This window comes from Macrobrachium rosenbergii, chromosome 23, assembly GCF_040412425.1.
Source record: "Macrobrachium rosenbergii isolate ZJJX-2024 chromosome 23, ASM4041242v1, whole genome shotgun sequence".
In the NCBI taxonomy this organism is placed as follows: Eukaryota; Metazoa; Arthropoda; class Malacostraca; order Decapoda; family Palaemonidae; genus Macrobrachium; species Macrobrachium rosenbergii.
Window position 1 is genome coordinate 9,008,591 of NC_089763.1, and position 15,149 is coordinate 9,023,739.

Below are 15,149 nucleotides of genomic sequence, written 5' to 3' on the forward strand. Positions count from 1 at the left end.
TAGCGCCTGCGGACATAAGGAAAAAGTTTTTTTCAAAAATTCACCATAAATCGAAATATTGTGCTAGAGACTTTTTGTTTGTTGCAAAATGAAGGTAAATAATTGAATATTACTAGAATGTAAGAGTTTTAGCTTACAATTGCATTTTTCGACCATTTCGGTCGAGTCAAAGTTGACCGAAGGTTGAAATTTTGGCACTTATCGTGATTTATATGAAAATATGTCAAAATTGATAAAACCTACACCATGAGTTATTTTTTGTTGTATTCTACATGAAACTGCACACATTTTCACATATAAAACTTTATGTAACGGCTAATACAAAACTGTGCAAAAATTACGACAAAGTGACTAAAGAATTTCTGAGATTTTCAGTTAGCGCAGCACGGACATAAGGAAAAGTTTTTTCAAAAATTCACCATAAATCGAAATGTTGTGCTAGAGACTTCTCGTTTGTTGCAAAATGAAGGTAAATGATTGAATATTACTAGAATGTAAGAGTTTTAGCTACAATTGCATTTTTCGACCATTTCAGTCGAGTCAAAGTTGACCGAAGGTTGAAATTTTGGCATTTATCGTGACTTATATGAAAATATGTCAAAATTACGACAAAGTGACTAAAGAATTTCTGAGATTTTCAGCAGAGTTAGCTGATGCTTTCTTTTGGGGTAAGAAAGAAATTCGCGCATGCACAGCTGGGTCACACTTGTAAACAAAACAACAGCGTGATCCGTGAACTCCTAGCATCCCTCAAGGCGCGATTTAAAATTTTTCGCAAACGAGGCCTATAAATATTTTTCCGCGAATATTTAAAAAAACTTTTTGTAGTCGACGTATTTTACGTCCACTTGGCACCCGACAGACAATTTCTGTCGACGTAAAATATGTCCAGTTGGCGTTAAAGGGTTAATTATATTACAGTTACTCAAGAACTTCAAAATTGGAACGATTGAAAATGTAAAAGATTCTGACAAAATTTCTTTCATTGATCTATTTTCAAAAGTTCTCATTCGTTGTTGGTCATACTTGTTCTTAGCCACGTAAAATAAGTCTAATCCTTCAGGCCAGCCCTAGGAGAGATGTTAATCAGCTCAGTGGTCTGGTAAAACTAAGGTATACTTAACTTTAGACACTCACATAACACATGTCTGACTGTTATTATTACCCTGCACTCTGAGCACTCGGGAACCGGGCCATGTGGGCTGCTCATTGAGTGCCCATGTGTCAGACGAGTAAGGCCTATTCTGAGACGTGTTAAAATTACTTGTGCGTGTCTCTCTCTCTCATATGATGAACTCCATTTTTTAACATTAGGTTTTATTTCTTTCAATTTATTACTTTCAGGTTCTTCATCCCACATATATTGCCATTTATTTATGATACCCATTTTTATGTGTGTTACATAATCAGTAACAGGAATATTCACGTTTGATCTTGTCATGTGAGTTGCTGCTTTAGCTGCTTTGTCTGCATCTTCATTTCCTTTGATCCCTGCCAACATATTTCTACAATTTTTCCATTATTATATAAGTTATGGAGATATAATTTAATTTGTTGTACTATATTATTTTTTTGATCTGTAACTCTGAACAGCTTCTATAGCGCTTCTCGAGTCACTAAAAATCACAAAATTATTGAATGATGATTCTTTAATTATTTTTACAGCTGATGCAATTCCATACAATTCTGCTGTAAATACGGAAGCATTATTAGAAGAGAGAACTGAAAAGTTTTGTCTTGGGACACTACAGCATATCCCACTCCGTGTTCTGATTTAGATCCACCTGCATATATTGCGTAATGTGGACCTTTTCGGCTTATATGCTCAACTGTATGTTGTCTATGGTGTTCTGGTGTATATGATTTACTTTTTGATAAATACCTGAGGTGTGTACAAATTCTCATTTTATTCATTGTCCACAGAGGAGGTGATTTTACTATTAAAGGCACTTGTATATTTATATTCAGTGACTCAAAACAATCTTCTAGCTCTAATTGGGAAAGGTGGTGGATGGTTATTTATAAATACATCTCTTAATTCAAATAATTTTTTGGTTGGAGAATCACTAATTTGAATTCTTAAAGCACTTTTCATTGTTATTATCTCTCTATGGAGAGACAAAGGCAGTTCACCACATTCAACTTGTAACGATGATTTTGGTGATGATCTAAAGGCTCCTGAGCATATTCTAAGGCCTTCATTGTGAACAGGGTCTAACATTTTCAGTGCTGCGTCAGATGCTGAACCATATACTTCGCTTCCTTCAATAATGGACAGAACTGTTGCTTTATACAGTACAGTAAGGGTATGTCTATCAGCTCCCCAAGTAGTGTTCGATAGTTTTCTAATTAGATTTAATGCTCTTTTACTTTTAGATTTTACACATATAATGTGGGCTCTCCAGTTCAAGCGAGTATCAAATACTAATCCCAAAAATTTTCCTGTTTGGCCAATTGGTATACTATGGTTTCTGATTTTTAAATCTATTTCTTCTACTTTTTTTCCACCTTTTTTTTTTATAAAACATGATTGCTTGAGTTTTATCTATGGAAAATTTAAAGCCTACAGATGAGGCCCATTCATCTATTTTTACTATGCTTTTATTAATGATTCGTTCTGTATGTTTTATTCGGGATGCTGAATAACATATGGCAAAATCATCCATATACAGGTTACTTTTAATGCCAATAGGTAGATTTTTACTGATATCATTAATTGCTAAAGTAAACAGTGTGCCACTAAGGACGCTTCCCTCTGGAACACCATTTTCAAGTGGAAATGTTCTAGACAGATCATCATCAATTCTGACCTGAAAATTGTGATTTGTCAAAAAGTTCTATATAAACCTAGGTAAATGTCCACGGATGTTGTTGTTTTGTAAAGTTTTTAATATAGCATACCTCCATGTAGTATCGTATGCTTTTTCAGTGTCAAAAAAAAGACAGCTACGGTAATTTGTTTTCATTCAAAACCTCTACATATATGGTCTTCTAGGTTACAGAGGGAATCTAATGCAGATCTGTTACACTGTGACCCAAACTGAGTGGGAGTTAAAATTTTATTTTCTCAAGTGTGCCATGTTAGTCGAGCATTTACCATCTTCTCTAACAATTTCCCTAAGCAGCTTGTTAAAGAAACTGGTCTGTAATTATTTACATTACTTGGATCCTTTCCAGGTTTGGAGATAGGAATTATTATAGCTTTACGCCATTCATCTGAAATAAATTTCAGAAGCCATAAATGATTATAAAACTCTAATGACTTTGCCAAAGGTGCTAAGTGGCAGATCATCTCAAAACAAATACTGTCACCTCCAGGAGCAGATTTATTGCTGTTCCAAAGAGCATATTCCAACCCTGACATATTAAATGTTCTATTATAATATATATCTTCCATTGTTTCAAAATTTATTGTTATTAATACTATTTTATTTTTTTTGTGCGGAGGTGTTCATCTAAATTTTTATCACTACTGTACTTACATTTGCTAAATTTTCTCCCATTATACTACTTATTTCTTTTGGATCAAGTGTTCTTTTCCCATCTTTTACTATGGCTTGTCTAGGTGGTTTAACATGGGTACCATTTATTTTCCTGAATTTTTCCCATATTTTTTGCATGGGAGTATTATTAGAGAGATCTGATACGTATTTCCTCCATGAAATGATTCTTCCTTGAATTACTTCTTTTTTAAATTTTGCAGATATTCTGTTGTATACACATTTTAATGTATCAGTTTCTAGTAATAATACAGTCAGTTTTTGTAGTTCTTTCTAATATCGGTAATTTTTTATTCATTTTACTGAACTTTCTATTCAAATTATATAATCATCCCCTATTGAGTGTTTTATATTTATCAATTCTGTTAACTCATCTGACCACCATGGAACTTTGTGTTTTGTTGGATGGGGTTTTGACTTTTGGTACTGCTTTATCAGCAGCATTTTTAATGAAATCAACAAGAATTTTATTAGTTTCATTATGGTCTTTTAAATATTTAAATGGTGGCATATTTCTAGTGTGCATTTCATACCGCTCCCAATCTGCTTTATAAATGTTATAGTGAGGGACATGTTTTGCAGGATTATTTTGTAATAAGGAAATTAATATTGGGAAATGGTCACTGGTGTGCAAGTTATCAACTGTATTCCAATCCAATCTGTCAACTATGCTTGTTGTACATAGAGTTAAGTCTACTGAGGAAAATGTTCCATGTGTTTTTGAAAAATATGTGCTAATTTCGGCACCATTTATACAGCACATGTCGTTTGAATCCATGAACTCTTCTATTTTACTACCTGTTCTATTTGAGTTTGTACAATTACAGTCCCATATTGGGTTGTGAGCATAAAATTACCTACAATTAATATTAGTTCCTTGGTATTAAGTAAGTCTTTAAGTTTATCAATGTCATAATTTTTATTAGGTTGGTTATATGTTATAAATTATGTAATTATCGTTTTTTATTCGTATTTTAATACTTGATATTTGCAAGTCAGTAAAATTTACAAGTACTCTGTCATAACATACTTTGTTATGTACATATATAGCAGTACCTAAATTTCCTTCTTCTTCTCTAGATGTAGATACTAAGGTATATTTACTCACTGCTGATATTGTTTTGCTAACATGTAAACATAGTATCATTAGTTCATATTCCCTCAGTAATCATTGTATTTCTCCCAAATGTAATCTGGTCAGTAGACCATTTACGTTCCATTGTATAATATAATTATTGAAAGTAAAATGTTAGTGTGTTCAAGTGTTATTTTCTTTTTGTGGATCATGAATTTGCATTTTTTCTAAAATCCTATTTACAATATTTTTTTGTTTTTCTTTTTAAGACATTATGTGTCCAATGCACATACAGCTCTTTTCATGAGTGTCTAAACTAGTAGTTTCTTTATTTCTGTATCTAATAAAATTTCGTATAGTGTCTGTTAAACTGTCCTTTGTTATGCTTTCGTTTTTGTTGCACAGTTCAATGAAACATTCATTACATCCACGTGTGTTTTCATGTGTTGTTTTTTCATTTACTCTTGCTGCACCTATTGCTGATGATGGAGTAATCTCTTCTCCCATCACATAATCATTCTTGTTAATGGTTTGTTCCTCTACTATTTCTTTGATGTTCTGGGTATCTGTTTCCACTGGTTTTATTATTACTTTAGGAGACAAAGGTATAGATGTATCTCTAATAATAGTTGGTTTTTTTGTTGGTCTTCGGTCGAGTTCTCTCTAAAGGCCCCTTTTTTCTTTAGTTTCTAGTTCATCATAACTATCTTCTAATATTTCTGTGGTGTTTGTATTATCTTCTAGTGCTTCCACTTCTCTTAATATCTCAAATGAATTTAAGCAAAGATTTGTATACATTTCTTGGTTATTTTTTTATGAGACTGATCTATCAGGGTTTTGTTGCTCTTTATTTATTTCCATTTTTGTTTCATTGTTTGATCTTATAACTGTACAAAATGTTCGTTTCTTAGAGGGATCATACATTCCTCTAACCTTTTATTCTAATTTGGCCTCTTTTATAGGCATTCCTGTCCTTTCCTGAGGTAATTTTAATTCTGTATTGTATATATAATAGATACACTCCTTAGATCTTGCATGGTGATTTTGTCCACAGTTCACACATTTTGGTTCACCGCACCTCCACTGTGTGGCATGTTTGTCGGATCCACAGTATGCACATACAATGTATTACGGTAATTTTTCGTTGTATGTCCATACATACTACAGTTTTGGCACTGTAGTGGTTTTGGAACATACGGTCTCAGTTCTCTGCTTTGGCCTGAGATTTTAATTTTTAAGGGTAATTCTTGGCCTTCAAATTTTATCTTTGCTATTCTCAGTGTCTTTCCATCACTCTGTCTAGTGGTTATGTTGTATATTTCACAATCTTGTACATTGTTGTACCTTTTTTCAAGGGAATCTAGAAATACATTCTTTTCTATTGGTTCATCATTATCCGGGAGTACTGTAGTACCCTGTACACTGTTCATACTGTCATGTTTTTTTATATGTACTTTTACATTGTCAATATTTTTTATATTTAAGTAATTTTTCGATTGATTTCTTGTTGCAGTTTCTATCAACCACATCTGTTCTTTTACTTATCTGAATGGCATTTCAGTAGTTGAATGCTGATTCAACAGGAAGTTTTCTAATTTCAATGCCGATATTTTCTTCTCTGTTTCTAAGGTCAGGAATCTTGGCCAACTTCCACTCCCAAAGAGGGAGTCAAAGTGAGTCAAGGTTGGGTCAAGACGGTATTTACTTTTTATTGGTTTCCTCTGTGCTGGAGCATATGGTTCCAGTGTTATTACATTCTGATTTGTTTTGACTTTTCTAAAGAAGGGTTGTCAGATGAGGTTCCAGCGGTTGTCAACGGTGCAGAGTCGCTACCATCAAAGGGTCCAGGGGAACTCAAATCCTTATAATGACTTGTTATAAAGATTCAGGAAAAAAAAAAAGGGTAAACCTGAAAACCTTAAAAAGATATCATCAGCCTTTCATGGAGCTTATTCTTCCACTAATGGCACAAGTGAGAACTAACTCCCAAATGTCCGCCCCCTACCCTACCCCACAGGGGGATGGCACTTAGCTGAGTCCACATTGAAAGGCAGAGGGGAATCATGGACAAAAGCCTATGTTATTAATGATGAGATTAATGTTGTTCATTACCTGGTGAGAGAGCTGCTCAGGTAGATACACCTTTGGTTCGCACTCATCTCAACCCGTAGCGACGTGGCGGCATGGCCATATGCACCTCTACTGAAGTGGGACACTTCGCAGCGAAGGAGTGCTCCAAAGGCTGAAGAAGTATAAAACCAAGCTTTGCAACGAAGGTGTACACCGAAGGCCAACATAGCACACATGATTGCCCCTGCCCTGGCCACAGTACCGCAAAAAATAATACACCAGAAAACAAAGTTACCTACACCATAACTTAAAAACATAAACGATTAAAAGATAAAAAACAAGACCACTACCCAACAATAAAACTGGTGGGCACTCCAGGTACTTAGTACCCTCCAAGGCTCCCCAAGAACTCAACACCATGTTCAAGGTGAGAGAAAAGGAAAGGAAGGGACACTTCCTACACTTCCTCACCCATCACTACACCAGCTATGGACACAGGTCCCAGGGTACTGCATTTATCATAAAGTCTCGACATCCAGCAAATAGTGCATCGTGAACACTGACTTGCAATTCCAATAAGTTGCCTCCAAGATCAAGGGAGAAAGGTTGTGTTTGAACGCTACTGAAATAGCAACTGCTCTTACATCGTGAGCTTTAACTTTCAATAACGATAAGTCAGTTTCCGCTAATTGCGAGTATGCCTCACTGATAAGATCCCTCAAGAAAAACGAAATGGAGTTCTTGACAGGGGTCTAGTGGGATTCTTCACTGAACAACAAAGGTTACCAAACTGACCTCTAATCTTCTCCGTCCGATGTAAATAGTATCTGAGGGCACATACTGGGCACAGCTCTCTCTCCTCCTCTTCCGTGCCTAGAATATCCGTTAAGGTTTTAATAGAAAAAGAACGGGGCCAGGGGTGCGATGGGTTTTCATTTTTCGCTAAGAATCCTAGCAAAAAGGAGCAAACTGCATTCCCTTGCAAAAAAACGATCCTTTTGTCTATTGCCTGAAGTTCACCTAATCTCTTATCTGTTGCTAAGGCAACTGGAGAGTTTTCCGAGTCAGATCCCTTAGAGAGGAAGGACGCATAGGTTCACAACGAGGGTCACTTAAGAGCCACATCAAGATTCCAGGAGAAGGCCTCCGCTTTCTTGGACTTGGAGATACTGAAGGATTTAACCAGGTCGGATAAATCTTGGTTGTTCGACATGTCTAGACCTCTATGGCAAAAAACAGAGCTGAGCATTGCTCTGTAACCCTTAACTGTTGAGACAGACAGCCCCCTTAAATGATCTCAAATAGAGAAGGAAGTCTGCTATCTGAGCAATAGATGTTTCAGAAGGAGAAATTTTGTTTCTTCTACACCAACTCCTAAAAAAGTGCCCACTTAGCTTAGAAAATCCTTTTGCTCTGATGAGTTTGTAAACAGTTGAAATCCTGTCAAGGCCAGAGAGGACAGACATTGATGAAACTTCCTGACGTGGGGTTGTCTCAGAAGACTTGGAATCTCGGGAAGGAGCCTCGGAAAATCTACAAGATCAATCAGGTCCAAGAACCACTCCTCCTGTGGCCAGAAGGGAGCCGTGTGAGTCATCCTTACATTGTGGTGTGAGTGAAACTTCCTTACCACCTCTTGAATCATCCTGAAAGGAGGGAAGGCGTAAAGATCCAGGTTGGACCAGTCCAGGATCACTGCATCCGTCGCCCAAGTTAGAGGGTCCGGAAGGGGAGCAGAACAGAGGAAGGCGAGGATTCCTGAAAGTTGCAAATAGATCTATGGTTGGTTGACCCCATAAATTCTAAAGGCTGGAACACACATGAAGATCTAGCGTCCATTCTCTGGGCAGAATTTGTTTGTGGCAGCTCAATTCATCTGCCAGGGCATTGCACTTGCCCTTTATGAACCAAGTGACTAACCGAGTCTGATTCCGATCTGCCCAACATAGCAGGTCTCTTGCTACTTCGCAGAGCGAATAAGAATAGGCAACCCCTTGATGTTTGATATATGCTAGGGCTGTGGTATAGTCCACATGTATTGCTATAATCTTGTTGTGAACCTGCATCGCGAAGTGTTGCAGACCAAGATGTATCGCCTTCAACTCTCTTACATTGATATGAAGTCCTTTTCTCCTCTGAGGACCACCTTCCTGCGACTTCCAGATTCCCGAGGAGCACTCCCCAACCTAGATCTGACGCATCAGAAAAGAAGTCTAGGTCAGGGCTCACCAGAAAGAGATATTTCCCTTCCAAAAGTCTTTCTGCAGACCTCCACCACTGCAGATCCTCCTTTATCTCCGGGGTTATTGAAAAGAAGTGACGGTCCTGATGCACCTACCGATCCCAGCAAGCTCTTAAATAGAATTGGAGTGGTCTCATGTGTAGCCTCCCCAGTCTTACAAATTGCTCCAGAGAAGCCATCGTCCCCAAGAGACTCATCCACTGAGTGGCAGAGCAAGAGGGAAACGAGAGGAAGAGGTCTATCTTCCTCAGGCAGTCTTCTACTCTCCTGAGTTATGGAGAAGCCCGAAAACTCAGAGTCCATCAGAACTCCCAAATAAAGAATTTTCTGGGTTAAGAGAAGAGTCTTCTGTGAGTCCTCCATAAAATGTTTCTCCGTGGTCGATCAAATCAGCAAATCATCTACATATAACGTGATACTCACTCCTGCTAGATGTAACCAACCCACCAAAGGAGCCAACACTCAAGTGAAAACTTGTGAGGCAGTTGACAAACCGAAACAAAAGCTCGAAACTGATAGATCTGGTCCTCGAAAACGAATCAGAGGCATTTCTTTGAGTCCAGGTGAATCGGAATATGGAAATAAGCATCTTGCACGCCCAGGGAGATCATCCAATCTCCCTGACAGATGGAAGCAAGAACCGAATGGATGGTTTCCGTGTTGAATTTTGTCTTCTCTATGAAGATGTTCAACGCACTTACATCAAGCACCTGTCTCCAACCCCCTGAAGCCTTGGGCACTACAGAAAGGAATGTAAAAATTCTTTGAGTCTACCTTCTTTACTACTTCTATGGCTTCCTTGCTCAGAGGAGAGGACACTTCCTTCGATAGGGCCGAATATCTCTCCGAGCCTATGGAGTAAGCCGTCAATACGACGGGAGTGTTGGTCAATGGTGGATTCTCCCAGAAGGGGATGGAGTATCCCTCCTTTAAAACTTTCACAACCCACTGATCCACTCCTCTTTCGCTCCATCTCTCCCAGAAGAGGCGAAGCCCGGCCCGTACCAGAGCAGGAAGGACTGAATTCTCCCATGCGAGAGGCTCGCTTGGAAGAAGATTTCTTGATTGCACGGGGCACAAATCTAACTGATTCTTGGGACCTGGAGAGCAGTCTCTGATTCCCTCCATGAAAAGGCTTTGGCTGAAGAGGAGATGAGGGTTTAGCTGAGAGAGCAGACCAATCCCTCTGGGGTTTCGTTGATTGGGTCAATAAATCGAGTCGATTTCTTGTTCGGGCTCAATGCAATCTCACTTACGGTGGATTGTGGGAACAAATGTTGCTTGTCCAGAGGGGAAAAAAGCTGATTTCTGTGGGGCCATAATGCCCTTCAATATGAAAGAGATCCAAAGTTCTCGCTTCTTAAGCACACCCACGGCATAAAGGGCAGCTAACTCCTGTGAGCCATCTCTAACAGCTTTTTCTGAGCAGGAGAGGAAATTAAACAGGTCTGAAGATTCATCACACAAAAAAGCCGGATCTTGAAGCTTCTTGGCAACTGCTCCCACACACCAGTCAAGCAAACTCAACACCTCGAAGGACCTGAACAAACTCTTCAAAAGATGGTCTATCTCCTGGGCTGAAACGAACATCTTGGCCGAAGCAAGAGGTGACCCACAGCCTACGTCAATGAGCGCAGAGAAGTTCCCCTGGGAGGAGGCAGCCACTCCCAGGGAAGGAGCTTCTCCCATCGCATAAGACAAGTACCACATACGTGTGAGACAAGAGGGAGGAACACTAAAACATGCTTTCCCTTGTTCCCTCTTCTCAGAAAGCCAGTTCTCTGCCTGGTGTAGAGCTTTCTTTGAAGAAGAAGTGAGAACCATCTTGGGAAGTCTCGTCAAATCTACTAGCTGATTGCTCATCAAGAATGACGAAGCTGGAGAGGAAGGAGTGGCCAGTGTGAAAACATCAGGGAACTGCTACAGAAGGAACTTGAGGAATGCCGCATACGGTGTAGAAGACGAGTCCTGATCGCCTTCCTCGTTTTCAGAAGAGATTGGAGACAAAACTGGGTCTAATTCAGGAGCTGTCTGCGCTGCAGGTTTCTCTAAAAGTTGAAGGATATTATCCAGTTGACATTGCAAAGGCGCAAGAGCTGGGTCCAACGCAGGAGAAGGATTATCACAAGATACAGGGTTCTAGGAGTCTTGAGGGGCTCAAGCGCTAGACGAAGATTGGAAGCTTCAAGGCGCTTGGATGAAATAGAGTGTCCGACAGCCTCAGGCGCCTGGCTGCTGCAGGGCGCTTGGCTGCTTCAGGGCGCCTGGCCGCTGTCCGGCGCTTGGCTGCTTCATGCTGCTCACCGATATGTTCCACAGATACAGGATGCTCAGAAGGAACAGGGCACTTATACAAAAGCTGGAGCTGCTCGCTCGAAAGGTGCAGAGAGCTAGATCCTCACTCCTGGCTCTGAGGAGAGGAGAAGCGCTCCGAACTGTCCCACTTTCTACACGAGGACTGAGGACTGAAGGAAGGCTCCCTCACCCTTTTGCAAGGAAGATGCAGGGACTGATCTTTAACCAAGAAACGTCTCTTAGACGGGCACAATTCATCGGGAAAGCAACGAGGGTAGCTCCCAAGAGGCGAGGACTCCTCAGAGCTTGACAAAAGCCAATGCACTTCTGAGACGCCTTTCCAGCAGCTGTCTCTAGTCACAACCTAGGATGCTACAAGTCAGACTGACCTCCCTTGAGCTACTGGTATGCCTCCTCCCAGGTAGCGGGGAGTATGGCAGGGACCGACGCCTAGGAGAATCAGCGGGACGAGCAGCCGCCTCCTGCACTGACACTTCACCTTTAGCACTTTTTCAAACTTGTCCACCAGGACACACACTGATGCCCCTAACTGGGCCACTGTACTCACTACCAGATTTAATCACTGCTCAAATTTATTCTCAAGGCTGGCGAAGCAATCAGGTTCGGAAGTGATCGAGCCAGGAGAAGGAGCAAGTGGTTTAGGAGAATTAATTGATGCAGGTGAGGAAGGGTTAACAGTTCAAGAATAAACAGAAATGTCAGCCTTATCAGATTTAGGAGTCAAAGCCTGACTAGCTAATTTCCCGCTGGCTTTAGTGGCTGCTTTCCTCTTACAATCTCTCTCTACTTAGCTAAATGTGATGTTACAGTTTTCCATTTCTGCTCTCCCCAATCCCTGCACTCGTCACAAGTCAAATTAATAGAGCAAACGTGTCCTCTACAGCTGGAACACAAAGTGTGAGAATCATAAGTCAATTTTGTCATCTGGGTATTGCAGCCTTACTGCAATACTAGAAACAGGACTACTAGTGTCGGACATACCTGACTAGTTGAGAAGTCAAAATTGTGAAAAGACAATTCCAGAAAAGTCACTATGAAGAAAAAATGCCAAAAAGGCTACAAAAATACTTCACCAAGGAAAAAAATAACAAATCCAAAACTCTAAGCTGCTATAACAACACCAGATGTTGACTCTACAAGTGGCAGAACACAAATTGTCGTGTTGGTAATGTTCCTCTGTCTTACCTCAAAAGTGGGTGGGGCATAGTCACCTACGAAAAAGAATCGCTACTGTGAAACTCAGTATTCTAACTGCCATTCCAGTAGAAACTCTTAGCTAAGTAATTACTGGGTGAGTTACATAAACAATGAATGCCCCCGTATTCGCGGGAATGCGTCCCCACACCCCACTTGTGAATAGGTCAATTCTGTGAATGCTTACAACGCTCCTCTAAAAACGCTTATACCTGTCTACCATGAAGGGTCAAACACCAAAGTATGCCTAAAAATACCAGCCTACATCAAATATACATTAAACTACAGTATTAACTTATTACTGTATTAATCTATGAAATGATACTATTAATATAATTTCCAAGCCATCTTAAACATTTTATCATTACATTTATACGTAAGTATTGTATGGCTTACAGCTGTAGGTGAAAATAATCCAGTCCCCCTCAACGTATTCAGCCACACACATTTTCTTTTCATACAGTTATAAGCCATCCTGTTTTCTTTTCAGGGGAACCATTGGTATTTACGTATACAGTATGTAATTCACAAAAAGAGAGACAAAATAAAAAAATGTATGCACATTTTAAAAATTTAACACTACGTATATTTGTACCTATCTACCATGAAAGGTCAAACACCAAAGTACTGTATGCCTAAAAATACCAGCCTACATCAAATATACATTAAACTATTACCTTATTACTGTATTAATCTTTGAAATGATACTATTAATATAATTTCCAAGCCATCTTAAACATTTTATCATTACATTTATAAATGGATACTGTATGGCTTACAGCTGTAGGTGAAAATAATCCAGTCCCCTACATATTCAGCCACGCACATTTTCTTTCATACAGTTACAAGCGTCCCGTTTTCTTTTTAAAAAATTTAACACTACTGTACTTATATATTAACACTACTTATATATTAAGATTACTACATACGTAAATCATACGGGTACTCACCAGCGATGAATGTTGACTAACCCTTTAACGCCGACTGAATGTACTTTACGTCGACAAAAGTTGTCTGTCGGGTGCCAAGTGGACGTAAAATACGTCAACTACAAAAATTTGTTTAAATATTCGCAGAAAAATACTTATAGGCCTAGTTTGCAAAAAATTTTAAATCATGCGCCTTGAGGGATGCTGGGAGTTCACGGATCACGCTGTTGTTTTGTTTACAAGCATGACCCAGCTGCGCATGCGCAAATTTCTTTCTTCTCGCACTACAAAGCATCAGCGACGCATCGTCAGAGAGCGATTTCTTGACACATTCGTGTTTTGCCAAACTTGTGCAAGTGTTACCATGTTTGTGACGCAATAGGAAGTATGCAGAGATGTCCCAACGTCGTCAGGACCCTGAAAGGCACGTATTGCCTCTCGGTAGTGAGCGTGAGATGCGTTTTAGACTTGGATGCTGGAGAGGGACAAAGCACCCAAGGTGATCCATGTTTTCAACGCCGTGTTGTACGTGGCCGAAAGTGACCGTGGGCCCCAAAGGCCCTACTCTGTGCCTTTTACCACCCCTAGGAAACATTGGGGTGTCCTGAGAGGCATTCATAAACATTTGGGAGGCCTCCAACAAAAGGACATTGATGAATACTTGTTGGAGCTCGATCGAGAGCAGGTGGAAAGTCCTCATTTTGATGGCAGTTGGTCATCTAGTGACGAGGACATCACGCCCAATGTCAGTGATGATGAGTATTTTCCCCAATGTCCGTACAAGAGCCACAGCATGAAAGTGAACTCGAGTTCAATGGTTTCAGTGCTAATGAAGGAGAGTCTGAGGAGGAGGCGGCACCGATTGTGGCTGGTGGGAACGAGACAGAAAGTGATGGTGAAAGTGAGGGAGGTGGGCCAGTAGGGGGGGTACGAAGTCGTGCCCATGCACGTGCCCGTAGAAGGTCACAACGTCGCGGCAGCCTAGGTGAAGGCCGTTCGTCCGAAAGTGATGAGGGTGGTTGGAGGACCCCACCCCACCTAACATGCACCCATTCACGGCAGCACCTGGAGTGACCATCCCTGTGCCTCTCACTGCACTGGGGTTCATTCAGATCTTCCTTACGCAGGAATTGCTGGAATACCTCATTGCAGAGACGGCGGATTACGCTCGGTACTGCCGTGAGGAACTGCAGACGATGCTGTCATATCGATGGTGGGGCTGCAACCTCACGGACATGGCGCATTTTTTGGGGCTCCACATTTTTTTGGAATGATGCCTGCTGCCGACGTCAGGCAATATTGGAGGTGGAATTTTTTTTAAGTACGCCTAATGTGACCGGGATTATGCCCCGTGATAGTTTCCTAGCATTGGACAGGTATTTCAATGCCTTCAACCGAAGGGCCATACAACCGGAATAACCCAGATCGCCTCATCTTAGTCCGCCCAGTGTTGGACTACATTCGTGAACGGTGCCAGTTTCGCATGGTTCCTTCCAAGAACCTTTCTTTGGATGAAGGGATGATGCCATACAAAGGATGTCTAAGCATAAAAGTGTACAAACCCAAGAAGCCAAAGAAATATGGTGTGAAGTTCTTTTTATTACGGAATCCAACATTGGATACGTCGTTGACTTCTCTATGTATTCTGGGGTCTTCTCCACGTTGCCTGACACTGTCTTCGGTCTTGTGGATCGTTTCCGTAATCAGGGATACCACCTGTTTATGGATAATTATTATAACTCGGTATCCCTGGCCAAGGAACTGTATGAAGCAGGTGTGCACATCAGTGGTACCCTTTGGTTGGTGCGTGGGGCCCCGAATGT

General features: G+C 40.4%; 1 protein-coding gene across 1 annotated transcript in view; it reads right to left on the bottom strand.

Moving 5' to 3' along the window:
* LOC136851000 (uncharacterized) overlaps nucleotides 1-10,711 on the bottom strand; it is a 137,150-nt gene extending 126,439 nt beyond the window's left edge. Inside the window, exon 1 of the mRNA XM_067124974.1 lies at nucleotides 10,144-10,711. Within this exon, the coding sequence (XP_066981075.1) occupies nucleotides 10,144-10,711 (568 nt within the window). The remainder of the gene's footprint in view (nucleotides 1-10,143) is intronic.
* Nucleotides 10,712-15,149: the final 4,438 nt, after the last annotated feature.